The sequence below is a fragment of the Oncorhynchus clarkii genome, unplaced genomic scaffold, assembly GCF_045791955.1.
Source record: "Oncorhynchus clarkii lewisi isolate Uvic-CL-2024 unplaced genomic scaffold, UVic_Ocla_1.0 unplaced_contig_8632_pilon_pilon, whole genome shotgun sequence".
Classification (NCBI taxonomy): Eukaryota; Metazoa; Chordata; class Actinopteri; order Salmoniformes; family Salmonidae; genus Oncorhynchus; species Oncorhynchus clarkii.
Window position 1 is genome coordinate 185,001 of NW_027257936.1, and position 15,000 is coordinate 200,000.

A 15,000-nucleotide genomic window follows, 5' to 3' on the forward strand; every position below is an offset into this window, starting at 1 on the left:
CACACACACACACACACACATCTCTGATGGATGCCTGGTCTCATGGCTGTCCCACAGTGTTCCCTCAGGGTTCTTGTCAACGGTAGTGCACTATATATAGAATAGGGTGCTAGTTGGGACACACCCTGTCCTGCTCTGCCCCGTACGGCAACTTGGACTAACCTATTAGGATTAGAGGTAACTAGGTTAAGGGTTTGGGTTGTTCCAGAAAGCAGTAGCAGCTGTAGAAGCCTTCATGGGCGTGGTAATTGAAAAAGTGCGTCCCAAATATCTCCCTTCTCCCTTTAGAGTGCACTACTTTTGACCAGTGCCCTATGGTCTGACAGGTACAGTTGAAGTCGTTAGTTTACGTACATTTTAGCCAAATACATTTCAACTCAGTTTTTCACAATTCCTGACATTTAATACGAGTTATAAATGTTCTGTTTTAGGTCAGTTAGGATCACCACTTTATTTTAAGAATGTGAAATGTCAGAATAATAGTAGAGAGAATGATTTGTTTCAGCTTTTATTTCTTTCCTCACATTCCCATTGGGTCAGAAGTTTACATACACTCAGTTAGTATTTGGTAGCATTGCCTTTCAATTGTTTAACTTGGGTCAAACGTTTCGGGTAGCCTTCCACAAGCTTCCCACAATAAGTTGGTGAATTTTGGCCCATTCCTCCTGACAGAGCTGATGAAACTGAGTCAGGTTTGTAAGTCTGCTTGCTTACACACGCTTTTCAGTTCTGCCCACAATTTTTTTTATAGGATTGAGTTCAGGGCTTTGTGGTGGCCACTCCAATACCTTGACTTTGTTGTCCTTAAGACATTTTGCCACAACTTTGGAAGTATGCTTGGGGTCATTGTCCATTTGGAAGACCCATTTGCGACCAAGCTCCCAATGGTCTCTGTGAGGATGCAGGCATAATGGTTTCTCTCTGTGTGTCACGTTCTGACCATCGTTCGTGTGTGTTTTCCTTGTTTTAGTGTTGGTCAGGACGTGAACTGGGTGGGCATTCTATGTTGGATGTCTTGTTTGTCTATTTCTATGTCTGGCCTGATATGGTTCTCAATCAGAGGCAGGTGTTAGTCATTGTCTCTGATTGGGAACCATATTTAGGTAGCCTGGGTTTCACTGTGTGTTTGTGGGTGATTGTCCTTAGTGTTAGTTTGCACCAGTTTAGGCTGTTTCGGTTTTCATTACGTTTATTATTTTGTAGTGTTTGTATTTTGATTCGTGTTTTACGTTTGTTTAATAAACATGGATCGCAATCTACACGCCGCATTTTGGTCCGACTCTCCTTCTCATACAGTAAACCGTTACAGAATCACCCACCACCAACGGACCAAGCAGCGTGTCAACAGGCAGGAGCAGCGCGAGGAGAAGCGCAATAAGGATTTCTGGACATGGGAGGAAATCCTCGACGGGAGAGGACCCTGGGCTAAACCAGGGGAGTGTAGCCGCACTAAGGTGCAGAGGGAGAAGAAACAACAGGAACAGCCCAAGGAGGAGTACAGTATGGAGTATACTACTTGGGAGGAGATCGACAGGTGGGCGGCCGACCCAGGGAGAGTGCCGGAGCCCGCCTGGGATTCGCTGGAGCAGTGCGAGGAGGGTTACCGTAGAATGGAGGCGGTGAAAGCAGAGAGGCGCTGGTATGAGAAGGCAGCACGGCGACGCGGATGGAAGCCTGAGAGGCAGCCCCAAAAATTTATTGGGGGGGGGCTAACAGGGAGTATGGCTATGCCAGGTAGGAGACCTGAGCAGACTCCCTGTGCTTACCGGGGGGCTAGAGAGACCGGACAGGCACCGTGTTATGCAGTGGTGCGCACGGTGTCTCCAGTGCGGGTGCATAGCCCGGTGCGGTATATTCCAGCTCCGCGTGTCTGCCGGGCTAGATTGAGCGTCGAGCCTAATGCCATGAAGCCGGCTCTACGCAGCTGGTCCCCAGTGCGTCTCCTTGGGCCGGCTTACATGGCACCAGCCTTGCGCTCGGTGTCTCCGGTTCGCCTGCATAGCCCAGTGCGGGCTATTCCACCTCGCCGCACTGGCAGGGCGACCGTGAGCATTCAACCAGGTAAGGTTGGGCAGGCTCGGTGCTCAAGAGCTCCAGTGCGCCTGCACGGTCCGGTTTTTCCAGTACCACCTCCACACACCAGCCCTCCGGTAGCAGCTCCCCGCACCAGGCTTCCTGTGCGTGTCCTTGGCCCAGTACCACCAGTGCCAGTACCACGCATCAGGCCTACAGTGCGCCTCGCCTGTCCAGCGCTGTCGGAGCCCTCCTCCTCTCCAGCGCTGTCGGAGTCTCCCGCCTGTTTAGCGCTGTCAGAGCTTTCCGCCTCTACAGCGCTGCCGGAGTCTTCCGCCTGTTCAGAGCTGCCAGTTAGCATAGAGCTGCCAGTTAGCTTAGAGCTGCCAGTTAGCAAGGAGCTGCCAGTCTGCAAGGAGCTGCCAGTCTGCAAGGAGCTGCCAGTCTGCAAGGAGCTGCCAGTCTGCAAGGAGCTGCCAGTCTGCATGGAGCTGCCAGTCTGCATGGAGCTGCCAGTCTGCATGGAGCTGCCAGTCTGCAAGGAGCCGCCAGAGCTGCCTGTCTGCAAGGAGCCGCCAGAGCTGCCAGTCTGCAAGGAGCCGCCAGAGCTGCCAGTCTGCAAGGAGCCGCCAGAGCTGCCAGTCTGCATGGAGCAGCCAGGGCCGCCAGTCAGCATGGAGCAGCCAGGGCCGCCAGTCAGCATGGAGCAGCCAGGGCCGCCAGTCAGCATGGAGCAGCCAGGGCCGCCAGTCAGCATGGAGCAGCCAGGGCCGCCAGTCAGCATGGAGCAGCCAGGGCCGCCAGTCAGCATGGAGCAGCCAGTCAGCATGGAGCAGCCAGTCAGCATGGAGCAGCCAGAGCAGCCAGTCAGCATGGAGCAGCCAGAGCAGCCAGTCAGCATGGAGCAGCCAGAGCTGCCAGTCAGCATGGAGCAGCCGGTCAGCATGGAGCAGCCAGAGCTGCCAGTCAGCATGGAGCAGACAGAGCTGCCAGTCGACCAGACTCTTCCAGATCGGCCAGTCGTCCAGACTCTTCCAGATCTGCCAGTCGTCCAGACTCTTCCAGATCTGCCAGTCGTCCAGACTCTTCCAGATCTGCCAGTCGTCCAGACTCTTCCAGATCTGCCAGTCGTCCAGACTCTTCCAGATCTGCCAGTCGACCAGACTCTTCCAGATCTGCCAGTCGACCAGACTCTTCCAGATCTGCCAGTCGACCAGACTCTTCCAGATCTGCCAGTCGACCAGACTCTTCCAGATCTGCCAGTCGACCAGACTCTTCCAGATCTGCCAGTCGTCCAGACTCTCTCAGATCTGCCAGTCGTCCAGACTCTCTCAGATCTGCCAGTCGTCCAGATTCTCCCAGATCCGCCAGTCGTCCAGATTCTCCCAGATCCGCCAGTCGACCAGATTCTCCCAGATCCGCCAGTCGACCAGATTCTCCCAGATCCGCCAGTCGACCAGATTCTCCCAGATCCGCCAGTCGACCAGATTCTCCCAGATCCGCCAGTCGACCAGATTCTCCCAGATCCGCCAGTCGACCAGATTCTCCCAGATCTGCTAGTCGACCAGGATCTGCTGAAACCGCCAGCCGACCAGGATCTGCTGAAACCGCCAGCCAGCCAGGTTCTGGTAGTTTCTACTACCTGCCTGGGCTTCCTCTCAGTGCTGAGCTTCTTCTCAGTGCTGAGCTTCCTCTCAGTGCTGAGCTACCTATCTGTCCCGAGTTACCTCTGTCCCGAGCTGTCCCTCTGTCCCATGTTATCATTGTGGTGGGTAACCTATTTAGGGACGTTTAGGAGGGGGATTAAAACTGTCATGGAGTGGGGTCCACGTCCAGCGCCAGAGCCGCCACCGCGGACAGATGCCCACCCACACCCTCCCCCATAGGTTTAAGTTGTGCGTCCGGAGTCCGCACCTTGGAGGGGGGGTACTGTCACGTTCTGACCATCGTTCGTGTGTGTTTTCCTTGTTTTAGTGTTGGTCAGGACGTGAACTGGGTGGGCATTCTATGTTGGATGTCTTGTTTGTCTATTTCTATGTCTGGCCTGATATGGTTCTCAATCAGAGGCAGGTGTTAGTCATTGTCTCTGATTGGGAACCATATTTAGGTAGCCTGGGTTTCACTGTGTGTTTGTGGGTGATTGTCCTTAGTGTTAGTTTGCACCAGTTTAGGCTGTTTCGGTTTTCATTACGTTTATTATTTTGTAGTGTTTGTATTTTGATTCGTGTTTTACGTTTGTTTAATAAACATGGATCGCAATCTACACGCCGCATTTTGGTCCGACTCTCCTTCTCATACAGTAAACCGTTACACTGTGAGGATGCAGGCTGAATGGTTTCTCTCTGTGAGGATGCAGGCTGAATGGTTTCTCTCTGTGAGGATGCAGGCATAATGGTTTCTCTCTGTGAGGATGCAGGCATAATGGTCTCTGTGAGGATCTCTTACTCTCTGTCTCTGGTGTGTTAACCCTGTCTGTCTCTTACTCTCTGTCTCTGGTGTGTTAACCCTGTCTGTCTCTGGTGTGTTAACCCTGTCTGTCTCTTACTCTCTGTCTCTGGCGTGTTAACCCTGTCTGTCTCTGGTGTGTTAACCCTGTCTGTCTCTTACTCTCTGTCTCTGGTGTCTTAACCCTGTCTGTCTCTTACTCTCTGTCTCTGGCGTGTTAACCCTGTCTGTCTCTGGTGTGTTAACCCTGTCTGTCTCTTACTCTCTGTCTCTGGTGTCTTAACCCTGTCTGTCTCCACAGCTTACAGTACGTTCTACATCGTTGGTCTGGTGCTCTCCATGCAGATCCCCTTTGTGGGGTTCCAGCCAATCAGGACCAGCGAACACATGGCTGCAGCAGGTAAGGGCCAATTACCTGGGACCGTGATGTCACACCCTGATGCTGCCCTTGTACAGAGTTCACTCTGGACGTTTCCTGTTATCAACCCCAGCTCCAGACAACTGATCAGATAGATAGATAGATGGATGGATGGATGGATGGATGGATGGATGGATGGATGGATGGATGATCGATCGATTGATTGCCATGTACAGATTATATAGGGAGACAGATATTGTGATACAGTGAGCTCCAAAAGTATTGGGACAGTGACTGTTTTTTGGGTTGTTTTAACAGGGGAGCTTAGCATTTTTGGGGGGTTACTGGAGGGTATGATATTTGAGCATCTAATTTTCTCACTCCTGATTCACTCAGGATTATCCGTAAAAGTCACCATCTGGATGGAGTCATTGCTGTGAATACAGGGGGACAAATACTACACTTTTGACTACTTTAATACACATTTGTGAAATTTGTCCCAATATTTGTGGTCCTGTAAAATGAGAGGACGATGTTACAAAGTTTTTATTATTTTGAACGGTTCATCCTCTTAAATATGAGTCTTTAAACTCATAGTCATTGTATCATTTTAAATCCAAAGTGCTGGAGTCCAGAACCAGAACAACAACTCCCCCCTCTCTCTCTCTCTCTCTCCTCCCCCCTCTCTCTCTCTCTCTCTCCTCCCCCCTCTCCCTCTCTTTCTCCTCGCCACCTCCTTCTCTTTCCTCTCCCCCCTTTCTCTCTCGCTCTCTCTCTCCTCACCTCCCCCCTCTTTCTCTCTCCTTTCTCCTCCCGCCTCTTTCGCTCTCCTCTCTCCTCACCTCTCTCTCTCATCTCTCCTTGCCTCTCCCATCTTTCTCTCTCTCCTCACCTCTCTCTCTCTCATCTCTCCTCTCCTCCCCCCTCTCTCTCTCTCCTCTCCTCCCCCTCTCTCTACCAGGTGTGTTTGCGTTGCTCCAGGCCTATGCCTTCCTCCAGTACCTGAAAGACAGACTGACCAGACAGGAGTTCCAGACCCTGTTCTTCCTGGGGGTCTCTCTGGCTGCTGGAGCAGTCTTCCTCACTGTTATATACCTGACTTATACAGGTAGGTCAACACTGTGCTGTTATATACCTGACTTATACAGGTAGGTCAACACTGTGCTGTTATATACCTGACTTATACAGGTAGGTCAACACTGTGCTGTTATATACCTGAGTTACTGTATACAGGTAGGTCAACACTGTGTTGTTATATACCTGAGTTACTGTATACAGGTAGGTCAACACTGTGCTGTTATATACCTGAGTTACTGTATACAGGTAGGTCAACACTGTGCTGTTATATACCTGAGTTACTGTATACAGGTAGGTCAACACTGTGCTGTTATATACCTGAGTTACTGTATACAGGTAGGTCAACACTGTGTTGTTATATACCTGAGTTACTGTATACAGGTAGGTCAACACTGTGCTGTTATATACCTGACTTATACAGGTAGGTCAACACTGTGTTGTTATATACCTGACTTATACAGGTAGGTCAACACTGTGTTGTTATATACCTGACTTATACAGGTAGGTCAACACTGTGTTGTTATATACCTGACTTATACAGGTAGGTCAACACTGTGCTGTTATATACCTGACTTATACAGGTAGGTCAACACTGTGCTGTTATATACCTGACTTATACAGGTAGGTCAACACTGTGTTGTTATATACCTGACTTATACAGGTAGGTCAACACTGTGCTGTTATATACCTGACTTATACAGGTAGGTCAACACTGTGCTGTTATATACCTGACTTATACAGGTAGGTCAACACTGTGTTGTTATATACCTGACTTATACAGGTAGGTCAACACTGTGCTGTTATATACCTGACTTATACAGGTAGGTCAACACTGTGTTGTTATATACCTGAGTTACTGTATACAGGTAGGTCAACACTGTGCTGTTATATACCTGAGTTACTGTATACAGGTAGGTCAACACTGTGTTGTTATATACCTGACTTATACAGGTAGGTCAACACTGTGCTGTTATATACCTGAGTTACTGTATACAGGTAGGTCAACACTGTGTTGTTATATACCTGACTTATACAGGTAGGTCAACACTGTGTTGTTATATACCTGACTTATACAGGTAGGTCAACACTGTGCTGTTATATACCTGACTTATACAGGTAGGTCAACACTGTGCTGTTATATACCTGAGTTACTGTATACAGGTAGGTCAACACTGTGCTGTGATATACCTGACTTATACAGGTAGGTCAACACTGTGTTGTTATATACCTGAGTTACTGTATACAGGTAGGTCAACACTGTGCTGTTATATACTTGACTTATACAGGTAGGTCAACACTTTGCTGTTATATACCTGACTTATACAGGTAGGTCAACACTGTGTTGTTATATACCTGAGTTACTGTATACAGGTAGGTCAACACTGTGTTGTTATATACCTGACTTATACAGGTAGGTCAACACTGTGTTGTTATATACCTGACTTATACAGGTAGGTCAACACTGTGTTGTTATATACCTGACTTATACAGGTCGGTCAACACTGTGCTGTTATATACCTGACTTATACAGGTAGGTCAACACTGTGTTGTTATATACCTGACTTATACAGGTAGGTCAACACTGTGCTGTTATATACCTGAGTTACTGTATACAGGTAGGTCAACACTGTGCTGTGATATACCTGACTTATACAGGTAGGTCAACACTGTGTTGTTATATACCTGAGTTACTGTATACAGGTAGGTCAACACTGTGCTGTTATATACTTGACTTATACAAGTAGGTCAACACTGTGCTGTTATATACCTGACTTATACAGGTAGGTCAACACTGTGTTGTTATATACCTGAGTTACTGTATACAGGTAGGTCAACACTGTGCTGTTATATACCTGAGTTACTGTATACAGGTAGGTCAACACTGTGTTGTTATATACCTGAGTTACTGTATACAGGTAGGTCAACACTGTGCTGTTATATACCTGAGTTATACAGGTAGGTCAACACTGTGTTGTTATATACCTGAGTTACTGTATACAGGTAGGTCAACACTGTGCTGTTATATACCTGAGTTACTGTATACAGGTAGGTCAACACTGTGCTGTTATATACCTGAGTTACTGTATACAGGTAGGTCAACACTGTGCTGTTATATACCTGAGTTACTGTATACAGGTAGGTCAACACTGTGTTGTTATATACCTGAGTTACTGTATACAGGTAGGTCAACACTGTGTTGTTATATACCTGAGTTACTGTATACAGGTAGGTCAACACTGTGCTGTTATATACCTGAGTTACTGTATACAGGTAGGTCAACACTGTGCTGTTATATACCTGACTTATACAGGTAGGTCAACACTGTGTTGTTATATACCTGACTTATACAGGTAGGTCAACACTGTGCTGTTATATACCTGAGTTACTGTATACAGGTAGGTCAACACTGTGTTGTTATATACCTGAGTTACTGTATACAGGTAGGTCAACACTGTGTTGTTATATACCTGACTTATACAGGTAGGTCAACACTGTGCTGTTATATACCTGACTTATACAGGTAGGTCAACACTGTGTTGTTATATACCTGACTTATACAGGTAGGTCAACACTGTGCTGTTATATACCTGACTTATACAGGTAGGTCAACACTGTGTTGTTATATACCTGACTTATACAGGTAGGTCAACACTGTGCTGTTATATACCTGAGTTACTGTATACAGGTAGGTCAACACTGTGTTGTTATATACCTGACTTATACAGGTAGGTCAACACTGTGTTGTTATATACCTGACTTATACAGGTAGGTCAACACTGTGCTGTTATATACCTGAGTTACTGTATACTGGTAGGTCAACACTGTGCTGTTATATACCTGACTTATACAGGTAGGTCAACACTGTGTTGTTATATACCTGAGTTACTGTATACAGGTAGGTCAACACTGTGCTGTTATATACCTGAGTTACTGTATACAGGTAGGTCAACACTGTGTTGTTATATACCTGAGTTACTGTATACAGGTAGGTCAACACTGTGCTGTTATATACCTGAGTTACTGTATACAGGTAGGTCAACACTGTGTTGTTATATACCTGAGTTACTGTATACAGGTAGGTCAACACTGTGCTGTTATATACCTGAGTTATACAGGTAGGTCAACACTGTGTTGTTATATACCTGAGTTACTGTATACAGGTAGGTCAACACTGTGTTGTTATATACCTGAGTTACTGTATACAGGTAGGTCAACACTGTGTTGTTATATACCTGAGTTACTGTATACAGGTAGGTCAACACTGTGCTGTTATATACCTGACTTATACAGGTAGGTCAACACTGTGCTGTTATATACCTGACTTATACAGGTAGGTCAACACTGTGTTGTTATATACCTGACTTATACAGGTAGGTCAACACTGTGCTGTTATATACCTGAGTTACTGTATACAGGTAGGTCAACACTGTGCTGTTATATACCTGAGTTACTGTATACAGGTAGGTCAACACTGTGTTGTTATATACCTGAGTTACTGTATACAGGTAGGTCAACACTGTGTTGTTATATACCTGACTTATACAGGTAGGTCAACACTGTGTTGTTATATACTTGACTTATACAGGTAGGTCAACACTTTGCTGTTATATACCTGACTTATACAGGTAGGTCAACACTTTGCTGTTATATACCTGACTTATACAGGTAGGTCAACACTGTGTTGTTATATACCTGAGTTACTGTATACAGGTAGGTCAACACTGTGTTGTTATATACCTGACTTATACAGGTAGGTCAACACTGTGTTGTTATATACCTGACTTATACAGGTAGGTCAACACTGTGTTGTTATATACCTGACTTATACAGGTCGGTCAACACTGTGCTGTTATATACCTGACTTATACAGGTAGGTCAACACTGTGTTGTTATATACCTGACTTATACAGGTAGGTCAACACTGTGCTGTTATATACCTGAGTTACTGTATACAGGTAGGTCAACACTGTGCTGTGATATACCTGACTTATACAGGTAGGTCAACACTGTGTTGTTATATACCTGAGTTACTGTATACAGGTAGGTCAACACTGTGCTGTTATATACCTGAGTTACTGTATACAGGTAGGTCAACACTGTGTTGTTATATACCTGAGTTACTGTATACAGGTAGGTCAACACTGTGCTGTTATATACCTGAGTTATACAGGTAGGTCAACACTGTGTTGTTATATACCTGAGTTACTGTATACAGGTAGGTCAACACTGTGCTGTTATATACCTGAGTTACTGTATACAGGTAGGTCAACACTGTGCTGTTATATACCTGAGTTACTGTATACAGGTAGGTCAACACTGTGCTGTTATATACCTGAGTTACTGTATACAGGTAGGTCAACACTGTGTTGTTATATACCTGAGTTACTGTATACAGGTAGGTCAACACTGTGTTGTTATATACCTGAGTTACTGTATACAGGTAGGTCAACACTGTGCTGTTATATACCTGAGTTACTGTATACAGGTAGGTCAACACTGTGCTGTTATATACCTGACTTATACAGGTAGGTCAACACTGTGTTGTTATATACCTGACTTATACAGGTAGGTCAACACTGTGCTGTTATATACCTGAGTTACTGTATACAGGTAGGTCAACACTGTGTTGTTATATACCTGAGTTACTGTATACAGGTAGGTCAACACTGTGTTGTTATATACCTGACTTATACAGGTAGGTCAACACTGTGCTGTTATATACCTGACTTATACAGGTAGGTCAACACTGTGTTGTTATATACCTGACTTATACAGGTAGGTCAACACTGTGCTGTTATATACCTGACTTATACAGGTAGGTCAACACTGTGTTGTTATATACCTGACTTATACAGGTAGGTCAACACTGTGCTGTTATATACCTGAGTTACTGTATACAGGTAGGTCAACACTGTGTTGTTATATACCTGACTTATACAGGTAGGTCAACACTGTGTTGTTATATACCTGACTTATACAGGTAGGTCAACACTGTGCTGTTATATACCTGAGTTACTGTATACTGGTAGGTCAACACTGTGCTGTTATATACCTGACTTATACAGGTAGGTCAACACTGTGTTGTTATATACCTGAGTTACTGTATACAGGTAGGTCAACACTGTGCTGTTATATACCTGAGTTACTGTATACAGGTAGGTCAACACTGTGTTGTTATATACCTGAGTTACTGTATACAGGTAGGTCAACACTGTGCTGTTATATACCTGAGTTACTGTATACAGGTAGGTCAACACTGTGTTGTTATATACCTGAGTTACTGTATACAGGTAGGTCAACACTGTGCTGTTATATACCTGAGTTATACAGGTAGGTCAACACTGTGTTGTTATATACCTGAGTTACTGTATACAGGTAGGTCAACACTGTGTTGTTATATACCTGAGTTACTGTATACAGGTAGGTCAACACTGTGTTGTTATATACCTGAGTTACTGTATACAGGTAGGTCAACACTGTGCTGTTATATACCTGACTTATACAGGTAGGTCAACACTGTGCTGTTATATACCTGACTTATACAGGTAGGTCAACACTGTGTTGTTATATACCTGACTTATACAGGTAGGTCAACACTGTGCTGTTATATACCTGAGTTACTGTATACAGGTAGGTCAACACTGTGCTGTTATATACCTGAGTTACTGTATACAGGTAGGTCAACACTGTGTTGTTATATACCTGAGTTACTGTATACAGGTAGGTCAACACTGTGTTGTTATATACCTGACTTATACAGGTAGGTCAACACTGTGTTGTTATATACCTGACTTATACAGGTAGGTCAACACTGTGCTGTTATATACCTGAGTTACTGTATACAGGTAGGTCAACACTGTGTTGTTATATACCTGAGTTACTGTATACAGGTAGGTCAACACTGTGTTGTTATATACCTGACTTATACAGGTAGGTCAACACTGTGTTGTTATATACCTGACTTATACAGGTAGGTCAACACTGTGTTGTTATATACCTGACTTATACAGGTAGGTCAACACTGTGCTGTTATATACCTGACTTATACAGGTAGGTCAACACTGTGTTGTTATATACCTGACTTATACAGGTAGGTCAACACTGTGCTGTTATATACCTGAGTTACTGTATACAGGTAGGTCAACACTGTGTTGTTATATACCTGACTTATACAGGTAGGTCAACACTGTGTTGTTATATACCTGACTTGTACAGGTAGGTCAACACTGTGTTGTTATATACCTGACTTATACAGGTAGGTCAACACTGTGTTGTTATATACCTGACTTATACAGGTAGGTCAACACTGTGCTGTTATATACCTGAGTTACTGTATACAGGTAGGTCAACACTGTGCTGTTATATACCTGACTTATACAGGTAGGTCACCTCCGTGCTGTTATATACAGTGGGGCAAAACAGTATTTAGTCAGCCACCAATTGTGCAAGTTCTCCCACTTAAAAAGATGAGAGAGGCCAACATCTATACCCTCATCTATACCCTCATCTGTACCCACATCAATACCCACATCCATACTAACATCTATACCCTCATCTATACCCACATCTATACCCTCATCTATACCCTCATCTATACCCACATCTATACCCTCATCTATACCCTCATCTATACCCACATCTATACCCACATCTATACCCTCATCTATACCCTCATCTATACCCTCATCTATGCCCTCATCTATGCCCACATCCATACCCACTTCTATACCCACATCTATTCCCACATCTATACCCACATCTGTACCCTCATCCTCATCTATACCCACATCTCTACCCTCATCTGTACCCTCATCTATACCCACATCTATACCCACATCCTCATCTATACCCACATCTGTACCCTCATCTATACCCCTTTTTTCTACTGTGTTATTGACTTGTTAATTGTTTACTCCATGTGTAACTCTGTGTTGTCTGTTCACACTGCTATGCCTTATCTTGGCCAGGTCGCAGTTGCAAATGAGAACTTGTTCTCAACTAGCCTACCTGGTTAAATAAAGGTGAAATAAAAAAAATAAAAAAATAAAAAAATCTATACCCACATCTGTACCCTCATCTATACCCACATCTATACCCACATCTATATCCACATCTATACCCACATCTGTACCCTCATCTATACCCACATCTATACCCACATCTATACCCACATCCTCATCTATACCCACATCTGTACCCTCATCCTCATCTATACCCACATGTGTACCCTCATCTATACCCACATCTATACCCACATCCTCATCTATACCCACATCTGTACCCTCATCTATACCCACATCTATATCCACATCTGTACCCTCATCTATACTCACATCTATACCCACATCCTCATCTATACCCACATCTATACCCTCATCTGTACCCTCATCCTCATCTAGACCCACATCTGTACCCACATCTGTACCCTCATCCTCATCTATACCCACATCTATACCCACATCCTCATCTATACCCACATCTATACCCACATCTATACCCACATCTATACATGCAGTCGACCCTGACCGTTTTTGGGGTCCTTGCGAGCAAAACATTTTAGCCGCCCCCCTCTTGACAGAGGAGAAGAAAAATAGTGTTAATAATAATAATTAATAATTAATTTACTGTAATGCTACACGTTGCCATGGAGCGTAGAGAACATTCAGCAGTTCTAAAGCAAGTTGCTGTAATTCTACACGTTGCCATGGAGCGTAGAGAACATTCAGCAGTTCTAAAGCAAGTTGCTGCAATTCTACACGTTGCCATGGAGCGTAGAGAACATTCAGCAGTTCTAAAGCAAGTTGCTGCAATTCTACACGTTGCCATGGAGCGTAGAGAACATTCAGCAGTTCTAAAGCAAGTTGCTGTAATGCTACACGTTGCCATGGAGCGTAGAGAACATTCAGCAGTTCTAAAGCAAGTTGCTGTAATTCTACACGTTGCCATGGAGCGTAGAGAACATTCAGCAGTTCTAAAGCAAGTTGCTGCAATTCTACACGTTGCCATGGAGCGTAGAGAACATTCAGCAGTTCTAAAGCAAGTTGCTGCAATTCTACACGTTGCCATGGAGCGTAGAGAACATTCAGCAGTTCTAAAGCAAGTTGCTGTAATTCTACACGTTGCCATGGAGCGTAGAGAACATTTAGCAGTTCTAAAGCAAGTTGCTGTAATTCTACACGTTGCCATGGAGCGTAGAGAACATTTAGCAGTTCTAAAGCAAGTTGCTGTAATTCTACACGTTGCCATGGAGCGTAGAGAACATTTAGCAGTTCTAAAGCAAGTTGCTGCAATTCTACACGTTGCCATGGAGCGTAGAGAACATTTAGCAGTTCTAAAGCAAGTTGCTGCAATTCTACACGTTGCCATGGAGCGTAGAGAACATTTAGCAGTTCTAAAGCAAGTTGCTGTAATTCTACACGTTGCCATGGAGCGTAGAGAACATTTAGCAGTTCTAAAGCAAGTTGCTGTAATTCTACACGTTGCCATGGAGCGTAGAGAACATTTAGCAGTTCTAAAGCAAGTTGCTGCAATTCTACACGTTGCCATGGAGCGTAGAGAACATTCAGCAGTTCTAAAGCTGTAATTCTAGTCATTTTGGGGCGGAGAGAAATGTTTGCAATTTTTAATAACATTGATTTTGTAAGTCACTATCTGAGTGAGATGGATTTACGAAATCAATGGGGGCCCACTGGTAATTTAACCATGATCCTACAGGTGTAGATAGCTGTCTGCTAGACTAACTTAACAACCCACAACTTGTTAGCTGACTGTCAGTGTGTGTGTGTGTGTGTGTGTGTGTGTGTGTGTGTCTGTGTCTGTGTCTGTGTGTGTGTGTGTGTGTGTGTGTGTGTGAACTATACTTGTGAGTACCAGAAGTCCTAGAATAGTAAAGCAACAAAGCTTTAGAGGAGTGAGGACATTTTGATGGTCTCCACTTGTAAAAAGGCTAGTTTAGGAGTCAGGAGTTAGGAGTCAGGAGTTAGGAGTTTAGGAGTCAGGAGTTAGGAGTTTAGGAGTCAGGAGTTTAGGAGTCAGGCTTAGGAGTCAGGAGTTAGGAGTTTAGGAGTCAGGAGTTTAGGAGTCAGGCGTTAGGAGTCAGGAGTCAG

The 15,000-nt window shown here is 44.8% G+C and overlaps 1 protein-coding gene across 1 annotated transcript in view; it reads left to right on the forward strand.

Annotated features, from left to right (window-relative positions):
* Positions 1–15,000, forward strand: part of LOC139393726 (dolichyl-diphosphooligosaccharide--protein glycosyltransferase subunit STT3B-like) — a 74,198-nt gene that overhangs the window by 38,668 nt on the left and 20,530 nt on the right. The window contains exons 6-7 of the mRNA XM_071142078.1: positions 4,760–4,858; positions 5,778–5,924. Of these exons, the coding sequence (XP_070998179.1) occupies positions 4,760–4,858; positions 5,778–5,924 (246 nt within the window). The remainder of the gene's footprint in view (positions 1–4,759; positions 4,859–5,777; positions 5,925–15,000) is intronic.